This window comes from Camellia sinensis, chromosome 12, assembly GCF_055761805.1.
Source record: "Camellia sinensis isolate YWXY chromosome 12, ASM5576180v1, whole genome shotgun sequence".
Taxonomy (NCBI): Eukaryota; Viridiplantae; Streptophyta; class Magnoliopsida; order Ericales; family Theaceae; genus Camellia; species Camellia sinensis.
In genome coordinates this window covers 93,178,552-93,204,152 of record NC_138972.1, presented here as the reverse complement: position 1 = coordinate 93,204,152, position 25,601 = coordinate 93,178,552, and the positions used below count along the sequence as shown (strand labels likewise).

At 35.1% G+C, this 25,601-nt stretch overlaps 3 protein-coding genes across 4 annotated transcripts; all 3 read right to left on the bottom strand.

Moving 5' to 3' along the window:
* Positions 1-6,165: 6,165 nt before the first annotated feature.
* Positions 6,166-8,261, bottom strand: LOC145803738 (uncharacterized). Its single transcript, XM_082897073.1, has 2 exons — positions 7,345-8,261; positions 6,166-6,301 (listed from the first exon to the last, which is right to left on the bottom strand). The coding sequence occupies exons 1-2, from the start codon at positions 8,259-8,261 to the stop codon at positions 6,166-6,168; spliced, it is 1,053 nt and encodes a 350-aa protein (XP_082753199.1).
* Positions 8,262-13,721: 5,460 nt separating this feature from the next.
* LOC114273447 (ferredoxin, root R-B1) lies at positions 13,722-14,414 on the bottom strand. Its single transcript, XM_082899241.1, has one exon. It carries the CDS (start codon positions 14,412-14,414, stop codon positions 13,959-13,961), a length of 456 nt encoding a protein of 151 aa, XP_082755367.1. The 3' UTR covers positions 13,722-13,958.
* On the bottom strand, positions 13,722-24,525 carry LOC114273446 (large ribosomal subunit protein uL1). Of its 2 annotated transcripts, XM_082899240.1 has the most exons (8): positions 24,358-24,525; positions 24,022-24,058; positions 22,969-23,188; positions 22,031-22,196; positions 21,156-21,361; positions 18,359-20,220; positions 17,879-18,105; positions 13,722-14,424 (listed from the first exon to the last, which is right to left on the bottom strand). In XM_082899240.1, exons 2-6 carry the CDS (start codon positions 24,024-24,026, stop codon positions 20,167-20,169), a joined length of 651 nt encoding a protein of 216 aa, XP_082755366.1. In that variant the 5' UTR covers positions 24,027-24,058; positions 24,358-24,525; the 3' UTR covers positions 13,722-14,424; positions 17,879-18,105; positions 18,359-20,166. The 2 variants fall into 2 exon arrangements, with proteins under 2 accessions (XP_082755366.1, XP_028071039.1); XM_028215238.2 differs by lacking the exon at positions 17,879-18,105.
* Positions 24,526-25,601: the final 1,076 nt, after the last annotated feature.

The window sequence follows — 25,601 nt, the reverse complement described above, 5'->3', positions numbered from 1 at the left end:
CTCCTGCGGTGCCCCAAAATGACGTCGTTTTGGAGCAAAATTTCAATTAAAAAAAAAAAGAAAGATAGAGCAAAGCAAACCAGAGAAGGGAGAAGAAAGCAATGGCAGACCCTTGGTCTCTTCCCACCATCTCGATCGATCTAGATCTAGGATTTGGCTGCCGTCGCCCAATCACCCCATTCTATAAGTACACACTCTCTCGCTCATTTTATCTCCCAAACACATGCAATAGCAGCTGAAGATCCAACCCGGTTTCGCCGCCCTCCACCGCCAAAATGAACCACCAGGTGGCCGATTTTTTTCCCTGGTTTTACTGTTGAACTGTGGATTGGTAGCGACACCGATGGTGGAGGAGGTGGGTTGTGGTGGTTGATTGATATAAATGGACGGTGAATGATTTGGTGTTGTGGGTATTTGATAGATTTGGATGAGAAGGCGAATTTGATGCTGGCTCAAATTCTGGGTTCTCTTTTTTAGTTACTGATCAGTGGTTTCTTCAGGCACAGTTCATACTTTTACTTGCATTTGTGGTTTTTGTCCTTTTTGGCTTTGTTGAAGTCTGATGGTAGGTGGGTTTTCAAAATTTTTTTTTTTGTGTGTGTGTGTTTGTGTTTAATTTTGTGGGTTTTTCTTACATATGTTTATAAAGTGTTTGATGATTTGGAATTTTGATAATTTGTTGTTGAGGAAATTTTGTGTTCTATTCATCTTTGTTGTTTATTCGACTCACTGAAAATATGCAGGTAACAGTTCCTTCTTCTCCTTTCTTCCTTCTTCTCCTTCGTTGGTTTGCTCTGCTCTGGCTTTTTTTTTTTTTAATTGCAATTTGCCCCAAAACGACGTCATTTTGGGGCACTGCTGGAAGAGCCGCAGGAGAGGGCGGTTGAGGATCCGGACTCGTTGTCAATATGCTTATAACTTCCATTATAGATAACCTAAGGGTGTTTGGCACTTGGTAAAGGTCTGGGAATTAAGACTTAGGTTTCAAGTTAAAAATTTTTTAGGTCAATTTCTTTGGCATAACGCAATTAGTTAGGAGGTTAGTCTCAAATTATTGCTACCACAGCACTTGGTGTGAACTCAATACTCTCTTGCTGCGCGAGTCCTAATTTACGTGGAACTTGTCTTAGGAGATCGGAATAAGTTCTCAGATTATAGTTTCCTTACTCAAAACGGACAACATAATATCTTAGTGATCTTGGCAAGGGGCCCTACCCTAACCTGCGGGAGAGTGAGACGATTTTCCTTTAACCAAAAAAAAAAAATTCATTATAATTAAGGATGTGTATAAAATTCATATGCATACATATACGTAGAAAAATAATGTGTTATTTAGATTAAATTCTTATATATTGTAGGGCGTATCTTAAATGAATTTGGGCTACATTAATTTTTTTGTGATTTTTTTATAAACGAATTGTGTGTATGTAAGATTGTTCCTTCTATTAATCTTGTCTGGAATGGGTTTATCCTCACAAAAGCAGGCATAGTTGGGACAAAAATTCAGCAATAATATTACATATTTAGAAAAATTATTTAAAAAGTAATACTATAAACAATAATTATTCTTAATTTGACCTATATTCCACAAATTTTAAATAGGAAAATAAGTGAAAAGTTAAAAAAATAATTTCTAATAAATGAAAAAGTTTATAAAATTAATTTTTAATGTTATAAGATTTAGGGCAAATTACACAAATAGTCCCTATAGTTTGGGGCTTGTATCACTTTAGTCCCTAACTTTTCAATTGTGACATATTTGACCTTGAATTTTGAACATTGTTCCAAGTAAAGACAATTGAATATATCATTAGAATTTTCAAGGGTAAAATTGTCAATTTGATAAAATATAAACTAATTTGACAAAAATAAATGTCAAACAAATATTTTTGAATTTTTAAAAATTATTTCTACCTACTAAAAATAAAATTATGTAACATTGATAAATCTTTTAGACATTTATTTGTTTTTTTACCAAATTAATTTTTATTATGTGTTTGGACGATGATCATGTAAAATTAATTTTAAAAAATTAATCATGTAATTTTTATTAATTTTATATAATTTTATCATTGGTGGATAAAAATAATTTTTAAAAAATTAAAAATATTTTTTTGATATTTATTTTTGTCAAATTAGTTTATATTTTATTAAATTGATGATTTTTCCCTTGAAAAATCTAATTATATTTTCAATTGTCCTTATTTGAAACAAGATTCAAAATTTAGGGTCAAATGTGTCACAATTGAAAAGTCAGAGACCAAAGTGACACAAGTTCCAAATTATAGGGACTATTAGTGTAATTAACCTTAAGATTTATCATTAACATGTAAATAGGGTTTTTTTTTTTTTTTTTTTTTTTTTATGTTGCACTGATGAAATTCACCCTTTTAAATTTGCATGGTACATTTCACTTTCAGGATAATTTTTGAGACAAAAATTCATAATAAATAGGGATTTCCAAAACCAAGACATATTCCTTCTTCTCATATGTTTGAGTACATCTCGGACAACGGGCTAGAGCACAGCAGGGCGTGCTGTGCGTGCCAAACTATACAGTTTCTTCTTCTTTCATTGTTTTTTTTTTTTTTTTTTGGTTTGAAACAAAACAAAATAAAACTTTACAAATCTTTATAGACATTTATTGTAATAAGGAGAAATATCTACTAGCATATTTTTTATTTTATTTTTGAAAATTCACATGAATTGAAATTTATTACTTATTGGTTATTATATTTTTAATGTTTTTAAAAATTAAATGAGACTAGTTATATTTTATTTGACATTGATATTTATCAGAGTATATTGGTTGATTTTTCAACAAATCAATAAATAATATGTAATAATACACATCGTAGCAAGTAAATTTAACAGTAATTTTTTGAGGGTTTTATGATTTTTTTTTTTTTATTGATTTGTCTGAATGAGTACAATATTATTATTGTTGTTGTTGTTATTATTAATATTATTATTATTTGAAGAAATTATAAAAAATAATAAAAAAATCTCATATAGTGATCCTTGTAATAAAATAAATTATGAATTTTTAATTTTATCAATTTAAACTTTAAAATTTTGATTTGTTTTTAATCTCAACAATTCATCTATTTTTGTTAGGTAAAACTCATAATTTTTTTTTAGTCATTAAACTCAATATAGATATACATAAAATGTCTAAAATATCATTTTCTATTAATTTACCTAACAAAAATAGGTCAATAGTTTAAATTAAAAACAAATAAAAAATTAAAGTTTAAATTAATAAAATTAAAAACTCATAATTTATTTTGTTACAAAGACTAAATTTTGAGATTTTTTATTTTATTTTATTTTATTTTATAATTTTTCCTTATTATTTTTGTTAATTTTTTTAAAGTAATATAATGTTGATAGGTGTGCTCAAACCAGAAACTAACCAATAGCAACACACACCAACAAAAAAACAAAACAAAGAAATATTATGTTAAAAAAAAAAAAAAAAACATAAAATTGTGCCGTTTTACTGCACTGTAGTACCTGCTGTACAGCAGGCACCCCTTTCCCGTAAAGAATCTCACCATTTCTAGAGTGTTAAATTTCACATTCCAAAATGCAAATAACTGTAAAAACTAACAAGAAAAAAAAAAAAAAAAAAAAAAAACTAAAAACTAATTCTAATAAACAACAAACTCAAATTCATCCCCCTTTGCTATCCTACTTATTTGCACATTTCAATGGATCAAAGAGCATGAACTTGAAGAAAAATAAAAAAATAAAAAAAAACCTTGAATGCTTGGCTTTCAAAAAATCAAAACCTTGAAGCTTCCATACCCATTATTTATACAAATCCGAATCATCGCCTCCATCTACATTGGTCTTGATATCCACATCCCTTCCAGCACAAATTTCATCTTCCTTCACATTACTATTATCGCCATCAAAATCACTCTTTTCTTCTTCTTCTTCTTCTTCTTCTTCGTCTTCGTCTTCATCTTCATCTTCATCGAGAATCTCATCGTCAGACTGACAAAACTGCAGAATCAATCTGCCATCTTCTCGACGAGCATGCAACAATTCGTTATCCGGGATCCTTATCTCTTTGAGCACAAACCTACCATCGTGGCGATACGATTTGAAGCTCACCCATGGCTTCCCACTCTTCCCAATGCTCGATATCGGTGGAGGGAATATTCTTCCACATCTCCTCGACCTCCTCAATTCATTCAATGAATTTTTGGCAATGCACATTCTATCATCTTGGCTCTGCCAATCATTACTACCCATGTCGGTTTTCAAGTCGACATCGTCGGAGCTTTCGAATCCAAGTCCTTCAGTGCATAGCTGCAAACTATCTGAATTCATCGACGAAAAGCTGTCGCTGTTCTTGTGACAACCCACGTATTGTTTTCTTGAATAATAATCTGATGTTTGGCTCTTGGTGCTTCCTTCATTGTCGAGATTTTCGACTATGGCTTTCAATGATGAGGATGACAATGAAGAGGAAGATGATAATGTGGAGGACGAGGATGAGAGGGGAAGAGTAGTGGTGGAAGATGGGGATGATTCTGGATTCTCTTTGAAATGCAATTCACCAAAGATTTCAGTGAAAGATGAATCTTCAATGGGTTTTGAAGATTTGATATGTTTCCATGATGAGAGGGATTCGAGGAGTGTTAGGTTTTCAGGCATTGGCTTCTCGAAGATGTGTTGGAGGCTTCCACAGGCTGCCATGGCTTGACTCTCCAGAGCCTTTTGTTGGATGATGATGATGATGATGATGGTGGTGGTGGTTGGTAAGAAAAGTAAAAATACAGATAGGTTTCTAGAGAAAGAGGGAGAGAGATGCACGAGATTGGCATGGGGTTGGTGATAAAGTCAAGGGAAATTGCTATTCATTGGGGATGCTGATTTTGGGGGGTTGTCTCACTTGGGAGTGGCATAAGGATGGGTGGTTTTCCTTGTATCCATTTGGTGGTCATAATTTTTCTGGATATTCTGTCTCTAAAATCTCTATCTTATATGATTAGATATATTTTGAATTGTAATAAGATTATGTAAGATTATCAAGATAAATGAATTTTAAAATATGATTTAACATTTCAAAATGCATTAAAAAAAAAATTTAGAACAGAAAATCTCAAGACGTCATAATTAAATATAGATTGTATATATATCTTATCTTGGATTAGGACTTGGGGAGAGTGATGTCACAGCACCCCCGCTGTGACGCCATGGTGAAGTTTGTATCAACTTTTTTTTTGATTGACCTGGACCATACATATTATAAAGTTTATCGAGTATATTATTCATATAAAAAATGAGATTAATCGGATATACATAGTTCTATGGTCAAACCATAATTGTTTTTCAAAAAATTATCAAAATTATGCTAACCATTTATTATTTTTTTAAACATAAATATAGTCTTAGGCCTTATTTGGGAACCCTCATTTTTAGCCAAAAAGTTATTAAATTAGCCAAAAAGCCAACAATCCATACCAAAAAGTCAAAGATTTTCTTTTCTCCCTACTTTTTGCACATCTTTTCGTAGAAAGTCAAAAAGTCATCCCAAACATACTAATTTTTTTTAGCTCATATTTTAGCCAAATAGCCAAAAAGTTACTAAATTAGCATGTTCCCAAATGAGACCTTATTATAGACTACACATTTCTAATTGACTTGAAGCATTCATATTTATTAAATTGAAAATTATCTATTCTTTGTCTTACAACATTCATATTTATTAAGGCCTCGTTTGGGAACAGGCTAATTTAGTAACTTTTTGGCTATTTGGCTAAAAAGGTAGGTAAAAAAAACTTGTATGTTTGGGATGACTTTTTGGCTAATTACGAAAAGATGTGCAAAAAGTAGAGAGAAAAGAGAATCTTTGACTTTTTTGTATGAGTTGTTAGCTTTTTGGCTAATTTAGTAACTTTTTGACTAATTGGCTAAAAAAGTAAGTCTCCAAACGGGGCCTAAATTATATTTTAAGATGAGTAATGCTTCATATTTGATATTTGATATTTTTAATGATTCAGTAGTAATGATACTCAACAACAATAACAAAAAATCCCGCGTCAATTGGCATTGATGGCCTTATCTGAGAGCCTAGCCAGGAGTCGATCAACCAAGTCATTCTTGAAGAAGCTCCTCCTGACTGATGAATCTGAATTAATAAGGAATTGCCTAAATGTTGTGAATGAGACTGAACAATACATTAGGAGTTCTATCCAGAACCTCAACAAATGGGTGATGATGGTAAACGTAAAACCATGAGGAGTCATCATCATCATCATCTTCATCTTCAGGACCAGGACCACTTCTGGAAGCACCCCATAATGAATTTGAAGGATAGCATTGATGATGCATCGGATTACCTAAAAAGTGGTCCGTATCAATTTACAACTTATAATCCAAATTATTCTCTCATGAATATTGAGGCCAAGATTAGGCCTCGAGTCTTTTATGTCCAACGAATGCTAGAGTATGCATCGGGGCTCATGCAACAATGCCACCATATATCCGAGACTGTGTTTTCACTCCCTTTTGGCAACGGGAGAGCAAAGCCAGAGCCCTTACCGATTGGCTAAGTTCGCATTGGCTGTGAGCCTAGCCTGGGCAGACTCCACCAAGGCATTTCTTAAAAAGCTGAGTAGATTTGAGGGATTCAAGGCTGCTGATTATGAAGATTGCTTGCACCACATGGATGATAACTTAGACAAGCTTAGTGTCACACATTGGCAATGCGGAAGCCTTGACAAAGATATGCAAGTGTGTGTGACACTAGTTAACTCTCTTTACTAGCCCGCTAATAAAGCTCAAAAGGTTTGCAAAGACAACCAAACACAATATTAGTTAAGTTAATGAGCCACAAAATTAGAGACAAGCCATAAAATAGCAAGCAACAAGCTAAAAGTAAAGCAAGCAACAATTAAAAAGCTTTGCACAATATAAAGGTGAAATGAACTTTTCATTGATCAAAAGAAGGCATTACAATAGTTGAACAATGCACCAAAAGTACTATAAAAGTTGCCTTACCAATAGCTAGATTGGGGTACTTTAAAGGCACAAGTGATTTGGTTCAACCCTTGGGTACCCCCTCCTTAATATAGCCTGTTAAGTCATTTCCTATTTGGCAAGAGGAAACATCTACTATGTTTGAGGAGTCATAATAATTTTTTTAAAAAATTCTACAAAAGGAGAAAAATTACAATACTTGGACCCAAAACACCTTTAATACTAAGGTATTTATATAAAAATTTACAAGGCAAAAAGACTACATTTAACCCTCCAAAAGTTGTCCTAAAGTTGTTGTTGGGCAGACAAGTCTTTAGCCTACTGTGGCTGGGCTGCTTCATGGCATGCCTTGGACTGTCTTGCACCATGCCTTGGACCTTGGCTTGCACTTGCACCAAAAACTTGTCGGCCATGTTTTTGGCTCTCCAAATGGCACAAATGAGTGTGGCATCAAGGTGTTGACCCTGGAATGGGCACACTTTGACAGTCTCCTCTACTTGAACGGTCGACGCCCTCGACAACTTTACCCAACAAGCATCAATCTCGTCTTGAAAAGCCAACAAGTCTGCCTCCCGTTCCCAACTTATTTCTTCATCTCCAAGGCCGTTCCATTTCACCAAGTGTTGCCTTTGTTTCTTCTTAGAAACCATTTTCACCCGATCGGCCAAGATAGATTCAATAGACCTTTTTCCTACTTTGGATGTGATGGTTTGGCATTTCAGCTCATTTCGGGTTGGATCTTCCTTGTTTGGATAGTAAGGCTTCAAATAACTCACATGAAAAATCGGGTGCACTTTTGGCCAAGATAGAGCATGTATCTTGTAAGCACACTTGCCAATTCTCTTTAGAATGGTTACTAATCCCTCATATTTGCGCACTAGCCTTTTGTCTCTTTCCCTCATGAACTTGCATTGCTCGGGATTGAGTTTGACAAGAACTTGATCCCCAACTCTAAACTCAAGTGGCCTCCTCTTTTCATCAGCCCATTTTTTTATTTTACTTGTTGTTTTTTCAAGATAGGCACAAGTAATGTTATGGTTTCTCTTCCATTCCTTAGCAAATTGGTAAGCCTTGGGTGACTTTCCTTCATAAGATCCATCCATTGTGTGAGAAAACAGTGACTGCTGTCCATTCACTATCTTAAAGGCACTCTTGCCCGTAGAGCTACTCTTTTGAAAGTTAAAGCATAACTGTGCTACATCAAGAAGTTGCACCCAATTTCGTTGATTAGCATTGACAAGGTGGCGCAAATACTCCTCGAGCATACAGTTGAAGCGTTCAGTTTGCTCATCCGTCTCCGAATGTTAGCTTGATGAAGTATTAAGTTGTGACCCAAAAAGCTTGAATAACTCTATCCAAAAGTTGCCAACGAAACGTGAATCTTGGTCACTAACAACACTTTTAGGCATACCCCAATATTTAACAATGTGCTTGAAGGAGAGTTGGGCAGTCTCCTCCGCTGAAACATACTTTGGGGTAGCTACAAAGGTGACATACTTGGAGAATCGGTCCACAATAGTCAAGATAGTCTCGATGTCTCCCACTTTAGGCAGTTCAGTGATAAAGTCAAGTGATACACTTTCCCACGGACGTTTAGGCACGGGCAAAGGTTTAAGCAAGTCTGCTTTCTTCTTATGTTCAACTTTGTCTTGCTGGCAAATGAGACAAGTGCGGACATATTCTTCAACATGATCACGTATTTGGGGCCAATAATATCCTTGTTTCACCAAGTCCAATGTTTGCTCCCAACCCGGATGTCTTGCCCAAAGTGTATCATGGCACTTTCTAAGAAGTGTCTTTCTCAAATCACCAGCCCTGGGTACAAAGATGCGGTTGCCTGTTGTCATTAGAAGTCCATCTTGCACCTAAAATTGGCGAGTCTTGCCTATTTTGACAAGGTTCATAAGATTCTCTGCCATAGCATCCTTGTCTAGATAAGCCTTGATTTTCTCCTTGATGCTGGTTGAAATGGAAGTGAACATACATGATGGCACACGACAAGCTCCGCCTTCCTACTTAGTGCATCAGCAACATGGTTGGTGGGACCAGCCTTGTATTCTAAGGCAAAATCAAACTCTACCAACTTCTCTTGCCATCGTACTTGTTGTGCGCTTAGCTTGGGCTGTGTTAAGAAATGGCTAACCACTGTATTGTCAGTTTTTACAACAAACCGTGAGCCCAAGATGTAGTGCCTCCAAGTCCTCAGACAATACACTACTGCATGCAACTCTTTCTCATGAGCTGGATATCTCCGTTGAGCTGGATATCTCCGCTCGGCATCATTGAACTTCCTACTCCCATAGGCAATTGAGTGACCATCCTGCAAAAGAACATCACCCAAAGCAAAATCAGATACATCAGTTTGTATCTCAAAAGCTTTACCTAAGTTAGGCAGAGCAAGAATAGGGTCTTTTGACATAGCTTCTTTCAAGGCTTGAAAGGCTTGTTGGCACTTTTCTGCCTAAACATATGGCTTGCCTTTCTTTAGCAACTATGTCAATGGGGAAGCTAGTCTTGAGTAGCCTTCAACAAACTTGCAATAATAATTAGCTAACCCAAGGAATGACCGCAGCTTTGAGACATTAGCGGGTGGCTGCCACTCTTGAATAGCATTGACCTTCTCTTGGTCCATTTTGATGCATCTATGCTCAACAATGTGCCCTAGGAACTTAATCCTCTCTTGGGCAAAAGAACACTTCTCTAGCTTGACATAAAGCTTGTGCTCCCTTAACTTGGACAATGTTTTTCTGAGATGTTCCACGTGCTCTTCTAAAGTAGAGCTATAAATTACAATGTCGTCCAAGTATACTACCACGAATTGGTCTAAGTACTCTTAAAAAACTTCATTCATCATGGTGTAAAATGTTACTGGGGCATTGGTCAAGCCAAATGGCATGACTAAGAACTCATAGGAACAATAGTGAGTAACGCATGTGGTTTTAGGCTTGTCTTCCTCGGCAATTCTTACTTAATAATACCTCGATCGAAGATCTAGCTTTCTAAAATACCTCGCTTTGCTCAATTGATCAAATGAATCTGCAATTAGAGGAAGGGGATACTTGTTCTTGATGGTTAGCTTGTTGAGTGCCCGATAATCCACACATAAGTAAAGACTACTGCCATGCTTCTTTTGGAACAAGACAGGTGCACCAAATGGGGCCTTTGATGGCCTAATGAAGCCTACTTCCAATAACTCCGTAAGTTGCTTCTTTAGTTCATTCAACTCGGGAATAGCCATTCTATACGTGCACGAGCTGGTGGCTTTGCCTCTGGTACCAACTCAATAGCATGATCCACACCCCGGCGTGGAGGCAACTCCTTAGGCAATTATTCAGGCATAACATCTACAAATTGCCTTAAGACCTTCTTAACTGCAGCTGGGACAGGAGTATATTCAAGAGCTTTATTCAACTTCAATGTAGGAACCCAAGTTTGTTCACCATGCCTAACACCCCTCTTGAGTTGCATAACTGAGACAAACTGGTCACTATTGTTGGTGGCTATAGTGGGAATAAGACATGGCTTGTCCCCCATGACACACATACTATTAGAATAAGGCATGACTGTCGTCTTTGTGCTTCTCAAGAAATCCAACCAAAAGATGGCTTGGAAGTCATCTATGGGTACTGCGGTGAAATCTATTCTTCCTTTCCAAGTGCTGACCTTAAATGAACAGATTTTGCAACCCCATAGATGGGCTACGCCGCCGAGTTAACCGCCTTGATGTGGCTACTATCCTTCTCTAAAGATAGCCCAAGTCTTTCAATTTCGGTTCCAGCAACAAAGTTGTGGGTGGCCCCTGTGTCAATCAAAGTATGGAAGGGCATCCCATTAAGTTTTACATCCACAAACATCAAACCTTTGTTGGATGACTTGCTCTTGTTCGACTTGCTCTTGTTCAACTTGCCTGATGATTTCCCACTATACATGGGTTTCTTCCCTTTGTCTTCATCTTTAGACTCCATAAGTTATTTAGGATTTGAATGCTTGCCCACTTTGCCACTCTTGGCATTCTTCTTAGGCCTCCCTGTAGAAGCCTTCTTCTTCATGGCATTCATCATATGAAAGGCTCCCACTCTAGAGCCAGCTGCCTTAGAACCCTTGCCACTTCGCCTAGATTGCAATCTTTTTCCTTGCTATCATCGTCACTTGGTTGAGAGACATGGTCAGGCACTGTTGCTAGAGGATTCAAGGCACGCTTTTGTGGACATTCAAATAACCGGTGTGGCCCATTGCATAAGAAACAAGAGATAGGGCCCTTTGCTTTGTTTGTAGAGAACTGTTGAGGGGCTTTTACCTTGTCACCATAGCTCTTTTGTTGCCATTGTCCTCCACCCGAATGGGTTTTGGATGTAGAAATGTTGGCTCCCCCACTCTTAGGTTTACCATAGCCTTGGGACTTTTCACCTCCCCTACTCTTGCGCGGGGAACCACTATCCCGTTGCTTAGGTTCGGCGTAGTTCGTAAGGCACTCAGTTGCTACTTGTGCATGGGCTAAATCTTGTACTCTTTGCCTTTGAAGTTCAACTCTGGGCCATGGCTTGAATCTCTCAAGAAAGAAGAAGAGCTTGGCTTTCTATGACATGTCTTTGATGTCTAGCATAAGCCCAGAGAATTGTTTCACGTAATCTCTTATGGTGCCGATGTGCTTGAGATCCTGCAAAGCATGCCAAGCATTATGCTCAACATTTTCAGGAAAGAATTGGATATAAAGTTCATGCTTAAGTTGCTTCCAAGTCTTAATTGTGCAAAGCTATGCACCAAAAGAAGGCATTATAATCGTTGAACAATGCACCAAAAGTGCTACAAAAGTTGCCTTATCAATGGCTAGGTGGAGGTACTTTAAAGGCACAAGTGGTTTGGTTCAACACTTGGGTACCTCCTCCTTAATATAGCTTGTTAAGCCATTTCCTATTTGGCAAGAGGAAACATCCACTATGTTTGAGGAATCATAATGGATTTTTTAAAAAATTCTACAAGAAGAGAAAATTACAGTACTTGGACCCAAAACACCTTTAATACTAAGGTATTTATATAAAAATTTACAAATCAAAAAGATTACATTTGACCCTTCAAAAGTTGGCCTACAATTGCTGCTGGACAGGTAAGTTTTTGGCCTGTTGTGGTTTGTTGTGGCTGGCTGCTTCATGGCATGTCTTGGGCTATCTTACACCATGCCTTGGACCTTGGCTTGCACTTGCATCAACAACTTCTTGGGTATGTTTTTGGCTCTCCAAATGGCACAAATGAGTGTGACATTAAGGTGTTGACCCTTAGATGAGCGCACCTTGACACTTAGCCAAGCTGTTCAAGAGTTCGATCAAATGGGTATTGGTGGTGGTGAAAACAGGGAGGATGATTATTTTTTCTGCCGCTTGAGCAATTTGCAAACCATAGTTACTGCTGCAATAATGGATTGGAAACAAGTGTGTGGATAGTGGATGAGTTCAAGAGCCTCAACTTGAAGACTAGTAAGATTAAGGCCACAACTTTGTGGCAGCTAACTAACGCTATTCATGTCGCTTAGAATGGATTGGGGTTGGTTAATCTGTTTGGTATTAGTAAATGAGTAGAGCTAATAATAGATTTTTCTTTAGGTATTGAACAACACTTCCATTTAAAGTTTTTGACATATTTTGATTCTGAATTGATGGATGCTTTGGATTTGATGTATATCATCTATTTACATATTTGTAGTCATAAATGATTGATATATATATATGAGTGAGTGGTGACACCTATTTCATTAATTGTTGACTAATAAATTTATTGTCTCGAGTAAGATAAGTGAAAAGAAATCATTTTGCATTTGTAGTGTGAAGATGCATTCACACCAAGATTGCAGAAAAACTTGTGGTTAGGTTCTTCACTCCAAGAATCCTAGACACTATGTCACTACTGATAGGAAAAATTTATTGGTTTGCATGACAGTAATCTTCTTAATAGGCCAATTTTCCATGTTACATTACATGTCATGTTGCAATTCTGCTTTCAACCCTGGACATTATGTCATACTGACGGACAAATTATTTGGTAATCTTGGAACAATTCTTTTGTTAAATTTTTAAAAGACAAGAGTAAAGTAATAAATGGTGTGACACAATGCTCCATACCATCAAATGACCATTCTCCTACTGATGAGTGAGAGGTTTCAATTCAACAAGAGAGCTGTTTAGGTAACACTGTACTGTCCAGTTTTATTTCTCTAAATCTAAATTCAGGACACACGACATGCAGTTACTATTCATCATGGTTCATGATCTTGCTCACTTGAATTATGATATGCAATGTTCTTAAATATGAACCGTCAAACAAATGGAGGGAAAAAAAAAAAAAAAAACTAAAATTTTAAAAATATTTTCTTAAACATCCACATCTAATGCAAACAAATTGTCTATTGTAATTCTAAAAATTATATCTCAACCTTTCAAATTTCAGGTTTTTAATCACATAATAAATAATCCCTTTTATTAATAAATTAATATTTCAATTAACAATTAAAGTAATATTTATTGTTGTATGGAAAAATAGTTAAAAATTTAATTTTTTTTTTCTTTTAATTTTGTCAAATAAAAAATTATGATAAAAAGATATTTGTAATTTTCATAACCGCATTCACATATTTTAAACAAATCTCAATAGATATATTTATATTTTACAGTATATAAAATAACTAAGGCCATTCTCAACTCTCAAGTTATCAACCAAATTTGATGTCTCACTTGTATTTTAAACAAAAATTTATTATTAGTAGTATTTTTTAAAAAAAAAATTTAATTAAACATTGATTCTAGTCAAAACCAACTTCAAGCAGCATTGAAAAAAGCTAGAAAGAAAAGGGGACTGAAATTATGGGAACGAACATGGTTGATTTGGTTCATAACATCGATAGATAACAAGTTGAAACCTTATCTGAGACTTTCCTTGCACCAAAACAGAGGACCAGGGTATGATGGATGCTCTCAGTAAAGATCTTCCTCCTTGTGAGTGTGAATGACACAATCTGAAGTTGGGTATGAAATGCAAGTGAGCAAGTAACCCTGCTTCATTTGGTTCTCATCAAGAAAAGATCCATCAGATTGATCAACCAAACCCGACTCCAATTTCCCCGCACAGGTTGAGCAAGCACCGGCCCTGCAAGAATAGGGAAGCTCCACTCCTGCATTTTCTGCAGAATCTAAGATGTAAGCATCGTCAGGGGCTTCAAACTCATTCTCTTCACCATCTGGGGTTATCAGCTTGATCTTGTATGCTGCCATTGCAGACACTCTAAAACTTGAGGATTTCAATCCAAAGGATTTAGAGACGCTCTTTACGGTTCCTAGAGAGGATGGGGTCTTGACAAAGGCATTGGCAGTTCGGTTCTGTGGCGCACTTCTGAACAAGCAGTGAGGAGAGGGGAGTATCGCGGTTGACATATTTGCTTACCTGGATGCAAGCAGCAAGATTCAGCTGTATTGCCAATAGGTTCACTGGATGTAGAAATGCAACCTTAATGCTGTGTTGCAGCAAGATTCAGCTGTATTGCCAATAGGTTCACTGGATGTAGAAATGCAACCTTAATGCTGTGTTTGATTGGGGGATTTGAGGAGGAATTTGGAAAGGGAAATGGAAAAGGTAGGTGAAATGAGAATAAAATATGCCTAAATTTCACATAGTTTCACACACATTTTCCCTTTCTCTTTCCAAATCTTTTCCCAAATCCTCTAACCAAACACACTATAAGTGTAAATGTACGAGCAAGCTAGTGACCAAATGAATGGCAATAGTAGATCAACATAGAATGTCCATTACACTCAAATATTCAACATTACAAGCCGTCACATGGCAACTCTCAAAATTGGACACATATGCAGAGAGTACATGACCTATCGCCCCCTATAAACAATTCTCCGGCACCAAAAGCAATTTCTGTCCCGATTCAACTCTCCGCCCATCATTTGTTTATTATTGTGATTACTATGATTAGAGGTGGGCTGTAGCGGGGTAAAACAATATTCCCAAGGCTCTGTTTGATTAGAAAGAAAAAAAATAGTTGAAGCGAAAAAGTGGTAGAAATTGAGGTGAAAGAAAAGAAATGGAAAGGAAAATATATATTGTAAACATTTGATTAGAATGAAAATTTTGCAAGATAAAAAAAACAAAAAAGAGGTCATAAATTTTAAATTTTAATTACAAGTAACCGCATGCAAGGACAAATTTAAATATTCGGTGTGTTTTATTATGTATTTTGCAAAAAATTAAAAAATTAGTTATCATGTTGTTTACGTTATTGAATTAGTATCATATATTAGAATGAGATGGAAGACAAGTCATGTGTGCATCTGTTTATTTTCATATAGCAGATATGGTACAGGATAGATAGGAAAAATGTATCATCAACGAATTTTCAATCGTGGATACATATGTATCCTTAACATGCTGAAACGACTACCATTATTGGTATCAAACCAATAGCGATTCATACAAGCTAAATCTTCTAATCGATAATTGGGCCAAAGAAAAAATTTGAATTTAATTAATTTATCTCTATCAAGATCTTTATTTTCATAAAAAAATCGACTCCAATTTTTGACCTTGTTCCCATTGCAAAATATTGGATTTCTATTCACATCATGCTTAGTCTTTGAATTGAAACAAATTAGAATTCTCAATTCTCTACGACATCTAGTCGATAAAATATTTTCAAGAACAAACAAATCATAATGATTTTTTATGAGTTGTACAAAATAATTTTCTTGTAGTTTCCACCACTTTTATACTAAACAAACTCTGAAAATATTTTGTTTTTTTCTCTTTCCCGTACTTTCCACCACTTTCATTCTAATCATACTCAGCCTACGGGTTGCATCAAAACTTTTAACATAACCACATCAATCAAAATGGGAAGGCATTCCCCATCAATCCCAAAATGATAAGAAAAATTAATGTTCTGAGTCTAGTGAGAATAGGCAAGAAAGTGGTTGTCTGCTCTTGCGCTCATGCACAGCCTCCCCAACACGTTAAATCTAATGGTAAAGGCAAAAGGGTAGAACATGAGTACCACCACCATCACTATGTTGCTTTGCCGTAATTTACAATAAAATGGAACCTAATAATCCATCTCTGCAATGAGAAGCAATTCAATGTTTGGAGCACTACGAGAAGAGGCAAGCGAGTTGCTCTTTGCTCTTCACTCGAGGCTCCATGTTGTACCAACCATGGAAAGGTGTCAGAATTTTTAACTAGGACCGGTCAAAAATCCGTTCAAACCGGTAATTCGGACCGAATCATACGGTTTGATTCGGTTCTATTAAGAATTGGTTCGGTTTCGGATTAAGAAATATGAGAACCGTAAAAACGGTTCGGTTAATGGATTTTATGAAAAAACCGCAATTCGAACCGAACCAAACCGAATTTTAAAATATATATATATATATATATAATATCAAGTTTTATTTTTATTAATTAGTTTTTTATAATTTTAATGATATTAGGATGGTATATATATCATGAGTTAAATGTAATTAGTTTGAGTGATTATTTTGCTAATATTAACAATTTATTATTATAAATAGAAATTTTTGAAACCGTAAACCAAACCGAAACCGAACCGTTTTTTCGGTTTGGTTCTGGTCCGGTTTTGCAAGTGTAACGGTCTGGTCTGGTTTTTAAAATCACAGAACCGTTAGGATCGGTTCGGTTCTTGGATTTTCTCAGAACCGAACCAATCCGGACCGTGTACACCCCTATTTTTAACTAACAAACATTATTTCCTGCATCTAGTGTTGCCACTTAACAGATAACCCAGCCTTTTAGTTCTACGATAAATCAAGTGGAAATACCTGCCATGCTACCGGTGTTACATGGACTTCTCTATTACTCTCATTGTATACCTATATATATGTGTGTGTATCCACCAGGTGTGACAAAGCTAAGGATATAAAAAACACAATAATAATTCATCCCACTAAAAACATCACCACTAATAGCACTAATGCATTAAAAAAGTAAAAAAAAAAAAAATACAATTCCAAGACCAAAACATCACATCATTAATGGCGGGACCCACTGCCACCTAATTAGTGCTCCCAAGCATTTTTCATAAAAAGCATCCAACCCCTAGACCCAAATTAGACACTTGAATCCCCTAATGTTTTAGGATGTTTTGAAGGAAAAGAAGCTCAAATTTGATATTTAAAAAAAGATTTTAAGAAAATTATAGCCTCCAGGATAGATGGAAAATAGAAATCCTGCGTTTTTTCACCCTATTTCCCTTGTATATTAGGCTGTATTTGGTTAGAGAATTTGATGAGGGAAATGGAAAGAGAAAGAAAAGGAGAAAGAATTGAATGGATTTGATATGTTTGGTTGAGTTGAGAAATTGAGAAAAAAGAAGAAAAAAAATCCTTGGTTGGGGAATTTGGAAATAGATTTGGAAGAGAAAGAGAAAAAGTATGTGAAACTAGATAAAATATAATTATATTTTATTTACATTTCACCAATCATTTTCTTTTTCCTTTTAAAATTCATTCGCAAATCTCCTAACCAAATAGAGCGTACGTGAACACAAAAGGCAAAACGTGGGACTGCATTTTCTTCTCAATTTCTTTTCCCTTGTGTTTTCCATTATAACCAAACAAAAAAGTGAGATTGTTTTTCCCATTCCATTTCTCTCATCAAATCTTTCAATAAACACAGCCTCAAGCAAAACAAAAGCAAACCAGAAAGACTTTATTATATATGGAACGAGATGTGCAAAAAAAGCAGAACAAAAGAATTCAAAGAAAAGGGAGACTCATCCCTGATCCAAAAGACAAGGATCCAAAGGGTTGTAGCATGGAAGTGGATGCGACCATTAACCTGTTGCCTCATCAGAAATTAAAAGTAAATGGAACTCAACTATCCATTCCTGCAACAACAAGGCATTTGCTGTCGGAGCACTGTGAGAAGAAGCAAAGCGAGTGGCTCTCTGCTCTTCAATCTAGGCTTCGTGTCATTCCAACAGATAGCGAAAATCTCACATTCAAGTACTAATACATTTAATGGTAGAGCAAACCATGAATAACATTTGCTCCAATTGATACTTCTCTTCTGCCCTTTGAAGAACAATTCCCTATAGAAATGTACCTGATGCCGTGTTTGGCCGAGTGATTTGGGAAGCAATTTAAAAAAAGAAAAGAAAAATATGTGTGAAATTTTTTATAATAATAATTTTGTGCAACATTACATCCATGCAGCAGGGTCAGAATCAAAAGGAAATAGAAGACGAAACAAACAAGAAAATAGTGAAAAGTAAGAGATAAAACTAGGAGAGATCGGAGAGAAGAAAGTACATTATTATTATTATTATATATGAAGAGTAGGGATTGGAAAATCTTACGAAAGTGTTGTCGGAGATGATTGAGTGACTCGCCGGAGAGTGGAGATTATTTCTAGTTGGCCAAGGCCTGACCACCCTCCAAATCCTTATTTATAGAAAAGAGAAGAGAAAGTGGCCTTTCGCATGGGTCCAGAGTCGGACAAAAGCAAATTTAAGAGGGGCAGAAAAGCGTTTGGCATCTTCTATAGAGACGGAGAGAGAGAAGATGCCCTAACTTTCAATTGCCGAACCGAAACTACCCAATGCCGCGCCCCTGGTTTACTTTGCATTTTTTTTATTAAAAAATAATATATTTATATTTAGATAACTTTTTTTTTTAATTAAAAAAAATTATTTGTAGTTTTATAGTTTGCTTGCACCAAGCAAACTTTGATAATAATATATATCATACAACTCACATGACTTAATCCGTTTCGTAAACAATTATCCCACTTAATAGATCTTTATACTCCTGGTGTGCTTCTCAAAAATAAAACTCATCTGAGTAAAATTTACTAATTTTATAATATATATGTTTATAGATACTAATTAATGTATTAACTAATATACTAGTTGATGATATGACACAATTTAAAAAAAATTTAATATTTATAATAAATGACGTCAATAATAGTGTCATAACTAGTATTATTACACTAATTAATACATATAACATTACCGTATATACATATACATCCCATTTAAATATATATATATATATTTAAAATGACCTTTTTTCAAAAGACCAAAAAAAAAAATCAATTTATTAATTTATTAACTTATTTAAATCACATCAACTCTTTAATTTTTTATACATTTTTTTTGTAATAAGCTAATAAGTCCGAAAAGAAAAAAAAAAAAAAAAAAAAAAAATTTCTCAAGATAGGCCTAACTACTTAAAACTAGCCTAAAAGCTTGTGTATTCACAAATATTTTCTAATAGAGGACCACCATACACTGCCTGGCAAGATATTATTTATTTTAATTATTTTTTAAATAAGAAAATTAATTATAAATTATAATTAATATTTTTCTTTGAAATAAGTAGCGATCAAAATTACAAAAAAAAACAATACCCTTGATACAAATTTTAAAACAAAAAATAAAAATAAATTACAAAATAAATACTTGCAATAAATCATAAATACATTTCATTCTTGAAGTTTACCATCACCTCTATTCTTTTGTGAAATTAAAATATGTTAAAATCAAAATCAAAGTGAAGAATGAAAATAACAAAACAAGACAGAGCAAGACACCCCAAAGACCCTCTATAGGCAACACCAACTTTCAACACTGGCCACTGAAGTCTCAAACCCCTCTAGTTTTCATATGCATAACAATTGCAGTCACAAAGCTCTTGGAACATACAAAATTAACCAAAAAATCAACTCATTCCCCATACATTTTTACAAATCTTTTCATAAAAAACTAAAAAAGCCAATTCCCAAACAAACCTGCAATTACCCATTGAAAAACTTGGTGCTGCTTCCAATTCTGGTAAAAATTCTCAAATCAGAAGCAATCTTTCAAAACAAGAGTATATATATATTTGGAGCAATGGTAACACAAAGCGCGAAGCAAACAATATGCAAAAAGATTTTCTAGGATAAAGTATGCATATGCCACCAAAAACAAAAAGGATCATCCAGTAAATGAATGATATAGTTCCACATCTCCATAAAAATTTATAGAAAACATTAAATTCAAAAGGGCATCAAAGTAAACAGCTAACAAAAAGGGAAAACTGCTCAATCCAGAAAAATCTGTTAAGCATTGGCTCACACTAAATTGCTCCGTAAAACAGCTCGAGTACAGAGAAAGAAGGTTTAGAAGATGCGGACTGGTTTCCCCATGGTACTCTTCAGGTACAAGCACCTCACCTGATTTCCAATCAACAACAAAATGTCATTAAGATAATTTAACAATGAAAAATAAGAATCCAAACACGAAAACACCCCATCATAGCTTCACACGGTTAGCAAATCAATCAACATGACATAAATCATTACTGTGTTTGACTGGGAGATTTGGGGAGGAATTTGGAAATGAAAAGGAAAAATGTGTGTGAAACTAAGTGAAATGTAGGTATATTTTACCCACATTTCACCTAATTTTTTCTTTTTCCTTTCCATTTCTAAATCCCTCTTCAAATTCCCTAACCAAACACAGCGAAAGAGATTAGGATGAAAATTGCAATGAAGTTGTCAAGAGGTATTCGGCAGTGGTGTGTTCTACTTCTACACCGAAAACAGGAGTCCTTAAAAAGAGCCATGAAGAAATGCATAAAGCTTTATAAACTCACCTTAACAATCATGGTCATCATAGCTATTTTAGGAACATGCTGCTCTCTTTTCCTCCACAATTTTAACACAGTATTATGGTGTGTGGCGTATATACATTTCGATTCAATTTCAACACATTAATCTGGTTTGTGTTTATTGTATATAATCATTTTGATAAGCAATTTCACCACGTTATTCTGTTATAATGCAGCTCTTCTTAAAGTCCTAAAGCTGTGCTTGTGTGTGTAGCAGCTGAAATTTCAAAACATCGCAAATACACTAGTCAATTCAACAACCTAATTGCCTACAAAGGTAACTGCTCGATGATGCATAAGGGCAACCAATAATAGTAATATTTTTTTATAAGTATTCTGTAAGAATCGAAATCAAGAAAATGATTAAGATGGAAACGCCTAATAGAAAAGTAACAGCAGTGCCAGATTTGCAGCACAGCCCCTGGTAACAGTTGAGTGCAATACTTCATGAATTCATGGCAACTTCATAGTTTAGTTGAGGAGAGACACTAAACTCACATTTTGCCAGTTCTTCTTCAACAATGAAACCAGAAAATTAACACTCATTTGCACATTTTGAAAAATCTGCTTCTCCTCCATACTGAGGTTGCCAACAGCAACTCCCATGCAGAGAACCTTCTTCAGTTGGAATTTGACTGTCGCTTTAGTCTCATTAACTTTAGACTCGAGAGACTCTTGATGAGTGACAAGGGTAGGAAACTTCCCTGCATTGGAAGAAATGGAACTAGTCAGATACAAACAAAGTTAACAAACTGACACATTCCACTCCAACCACTGAGAATAAAAAGGATACAACTGCCCAATAAATCTAACTAGTCCCATATATAAAAATCCTTTCCAGTGCAACTCCAACAAAGAGATGGAAAGTACAGCACTACTAGAATAATGAAGAATGAAAAAAAAAAATTCAACTCTATAATCAGCCTGAAAAATATTTCCCTTCTAATCAGTGACATTGTTGGATAAAACTAATTGGTGTTCCACCACTAGAAATTGCACGTATAAATTACCCATAGTGGCTGCCTAGCATAGTATATGCACTCACCATTCACCAATTACTTTAGCCAGGCAACAGGTAACCTCTCACAAAAATGGAAACTGACAATAGAAAATGCATATATAGCTCATAGGAAGGTAAAAAGTGCCAACATGCAAGGCCACAGACTTCTACTCAAACAACACGAGAATGTTTTTAATACAGATCAACCCAATCATGTGATTACACAAGCCATTGGCGGGAAAAAATGTTTAAAAAAATAATATGGTTACAAGGCCAAAAGACAATTAAACTAGCACCATCCATGAGATCAATATATCTAATGCAGCAATAAATGATCCAGAGAGTTGATGGCTGATCCATCATATAAACTTGCCTGCTTTGTTGAGACCAGGTCCTAATAGACGGGGAATCTGCTTGATGACAGCTTCTGATGCTAAGAAGGCATGATATTTCTTAGCAAGTTTCTTAACCAGTTTCTTGTTTTTGTTAAGTTTCTTCAGCCCTTCCACATCCATATACTCCAAACCTATCTTCTCAGCCTGCAGATCAAGTAAAACAAAGGATCACCTCAAGACAACAGACATTAGTCGCTGACCCAACTTAGTCAGGAATTCATAAAAATAAAATAAGAGCAGGCACATTCTTCTTTAATATTCAAGCAAATGTTTAAGCATTAGCTAATCTTACTCTTGCGCCTAAGAGTGTGGGATACAAACAATTGCAGCAGTTTGCTGCTTACTTGGCCTGAACAGTCATGTGAAAAACAAATGTAGCAAAGGAAGTATATAAAAAATCATTCATGCATGTTTTCACAATCACTTCCACAGCAGTATGAGATTAGCTAATCAGAGAAATGAATAAATACCTAATCACAACCACAAGATATATATATATATATATATGAAGAAAATGAAACACAAACTGGATGCTTGCAATGAAAAGTTTTGCTGAGGAAGCAGTGCACGCCAATGTTTCATCTAAGTAACAACTATCACCATGCAACTAATAGTTGATCAAACAATAAAATTGATATATAATATACATGACACTAAAAAAAAAAAAAAACAATTTTTAACACAAAAATCATCGAACTTTAGACAACAAGATCTTCCAAATCTAGGGTCGCTATTGGATATAAAATGCAATTTTCCAGTTATTTGAGTTTCAAGGATATTAAACATGCTAATTTTTGGGTATCAAAAAAAGTTCAAACAGAAAAAAACAAACAACTAAAGAATCAATTCCCCCTTCTCCAAAATGTAAAACTTCTCTTCAGTTTCTTGATTCATTAGTTTGTCATAGCAGGATTACCTCTTCCACATGCTGAGCATCACCAAGCATGCAAACCTTCATTTTGGGACGAGGGATATGAGGCAACTTCACAGAACCACTGAAACGCTTGTCCTTCTGAGGATCATAGTTTTTCAGTCCAATCTGGAGCTCAACGGTTTCAGTGAAGTTACGCTTTTTCTCCTTGGCATCATTAGTAATCTGGGTGATTGCTTCCCTCAAGGCATCACTCTGAAGCTTACTGTAGATGAAAAAAAAAAAAAAGGATTCAATGGGGTTAAACAACATAAAAACAAAATTGCCTTACAAGTAACAAAAAAAACATACTATAAAGGAACTATAATGACACATTTCACAAATGTACAAAGAGCATATATGACTGCACATCATCAGTGAGAATTGAATAACTATAAAGTAGAAATGCACCAACTTTCCAAGACTGAAGCCTCTAAAAACATGAAAAGACACTAGGGTTTAACAACAATTAACAAAATGAGTTAATCTGGGGACATACTGGACAATGACCTCAAATCAAAAACTGCACATTAAACAATGCCATAAAACTATTAAACCACATGGGAAAAAATTACAGTTTGGACCCAAAAAACACCACAGTGACAAGCATCAACGTCTTTAATGATCCAAATGGCTGCTTGAGTCTCTCACGTGTCTCATATAGGGAGTGATCACAAATTGGCCTATGCTAACAACACCCTCATCCACTATTAAACCAATAATACATATCGAAAAATAACAGCAAGGCACTAGATGGTAAACAATTCGTACTGGTTAAACCATTTTCACAGAAAAGTACATGAAAACTAGACGTCTGTCTTATCTTAATGTCAATCGTACAATACTCAAATTATGGACAGTTTCAAATAAAAATGCATTCAAGCAAGCCACTACTACTTCAAAATAGACCTTTCTACAGCACAACAAATATAAATGTAGGAATACAGAGAGAACCCAATTTTTTTTTTTAAAGAAACACAAATTAAAAGCATGGAGTTGCAACACATGAAACAAAACCAAAGAAACTCCACATATAACAAGATCAGAAATTTGACATACCTCATGATTGAAACTTTTTTCCTTTTCTTCCGACTTTCTGCCACCAAAACAAAAAACACAAGAAACACTCAATTATCATTCAATAACGACTGAAGACTATAAATCAAAGCAATTTTTTATTCCTATTTCATCAATGGCACCTTTTAGATAACTAAAAAAAACAAAAAACAAGAAACCGTTTCTTGTTGATTTTCTAAGCTTTCTCAGCAACCAAACAGTACAAAAGGTGAAAATGGAAGTGATTCTCAACCATATACAAATCTGGCAGTGTAATACACAGATCCTTATGTATGACCACAGCAATTCATGTTTAGATCAGAGAGAGAAAATGTGTACCTGAGAGAAGAAAACCCTAGATTAGGGTTTGTGATAGCCGATAACTGAGGGATGAAGAGAGAGACTCGTTCGGGATAAATAATTTCTTCACAAGCGCCAACCCTAAACACGTGAGAGTTGCTTTCTCACACTTGTGGCCCAAACCGGACTGGGCTGGGTTTACTTTTTTGACCACCACAAAAATTCAAGGGAAAATTATCATGTAGTCCTATGTAGAAGATCTATTTCCCTTCTAATCCTAATTTATTTTTAATAGTTTAATAGGTTCACAGTTTTTTTAGTTTTATACCCAGAGGTCCCGTTTTTTATTTTCGTATTTTTAAATGACTGTGTTACCCTTTGTTTTGAGATCTATATGTACGTGAGAAATCAAATTTTTGCTTCGTTGAAAAAAAGGAAATCAAATCTTCGTCTCCGCGATCTCGATTTCTCTTCGTTGTGGCGATCTCATTGTGCTGTGTGGTCGATCTCATTGTGCTGTGAGGTGGATCTGGTTGTGCGATTTGAATCTCTGTGTATAGGCGATATCTTCGTACGTTGTCTCTCTCTCTCTCTCTCTCTCTCTGGTGATAGATATATGTATGTGTATGTATGTATCTGTCGATACATAGATATACATATATATGTATATATATATATATGTATATATATATATATATATGTCTGTGTGTGTATGTGGTTTGTATTTTGTCGACATATATGTATGTATATATATATAAGCAAATTTGCGTGATATGTGGTTTGTGTTTGGCGAATTTTGTTTGTTTGATTTTGATTTTGTTGATTTTGTTTGTCGTATAGTGTAATGTGTTTTGAAGTTGTATTTTGGAATTGTGAATTCTGGTGTTTTGATATTGATATGTCGTAAGTGTATAATTTTGCAGTTTTGGAATTGTAAATTGTGTACTGTTGTTATTGATATGTTGTAACTGCATAATTTTGCAGTTTGGAATCTGTGAACAATTGTTTGTTGGTTTCTGATTTTGTAGTATGGAGCGGTGTTTCATGTTAATGTGCAAATACAGTAATTGTTGTGCTGCTATTAAGATTAGTGACGGATGTAGTTATGATGAAGTTGTTGAGAAAATATGTGCGAAGTTCAAGGAGTTGAGTGTTGGTAACTTTTGTTTGTTTTTCTCTGTTCCTGGATATTCTAATTGTATTGTTGAATGTGATGATGATTTGGGGAATATGCTGTCAATGGTAGGTGGTAGTGGTTGTCATGTTGTTGATGTTATTGTGGG

Coding starts and splice junctions, on each gene's coding strand:
- LOC114273447 (XM_082899241.1), bottom strand. CDS start 14,414: ATGTCAACCGCGATACTCCCCTCTCCTCACTGCTTGTTCAGAAGTGCG.
- LOC114273446 (XM_082899240.1), bottom strand. Junction 21,362..22,030: donor ACCTGGTCTCAACAAAGCAG/GCAAGTTTATAT, acceptor CTTCCAATGCAG/GGAAGTTTCCTACCCTTGTC. Junction 20,221..21,155: donor TGAAGAAGAACTGGCAAAAT/GTGAGTTTAGTG, acceptor ATTGGAAATCAG/GTGAGGTGCTTGTACCTGAA.
- LOC145803738 (XM_082897073.1), bottom strand. CDS start 8,261: ATGCTCGAGGAGTATTTGCGCCACCTTGTCAATGCTAATCAACGAAAT. Junction 6,302..7,344: donor ATGGTGCAAGACAGTCCAAG/GCATGCCATGAA, acceptor GGGTGCTTCCAG/AAGTGGTCCTGGTCCTGAAG.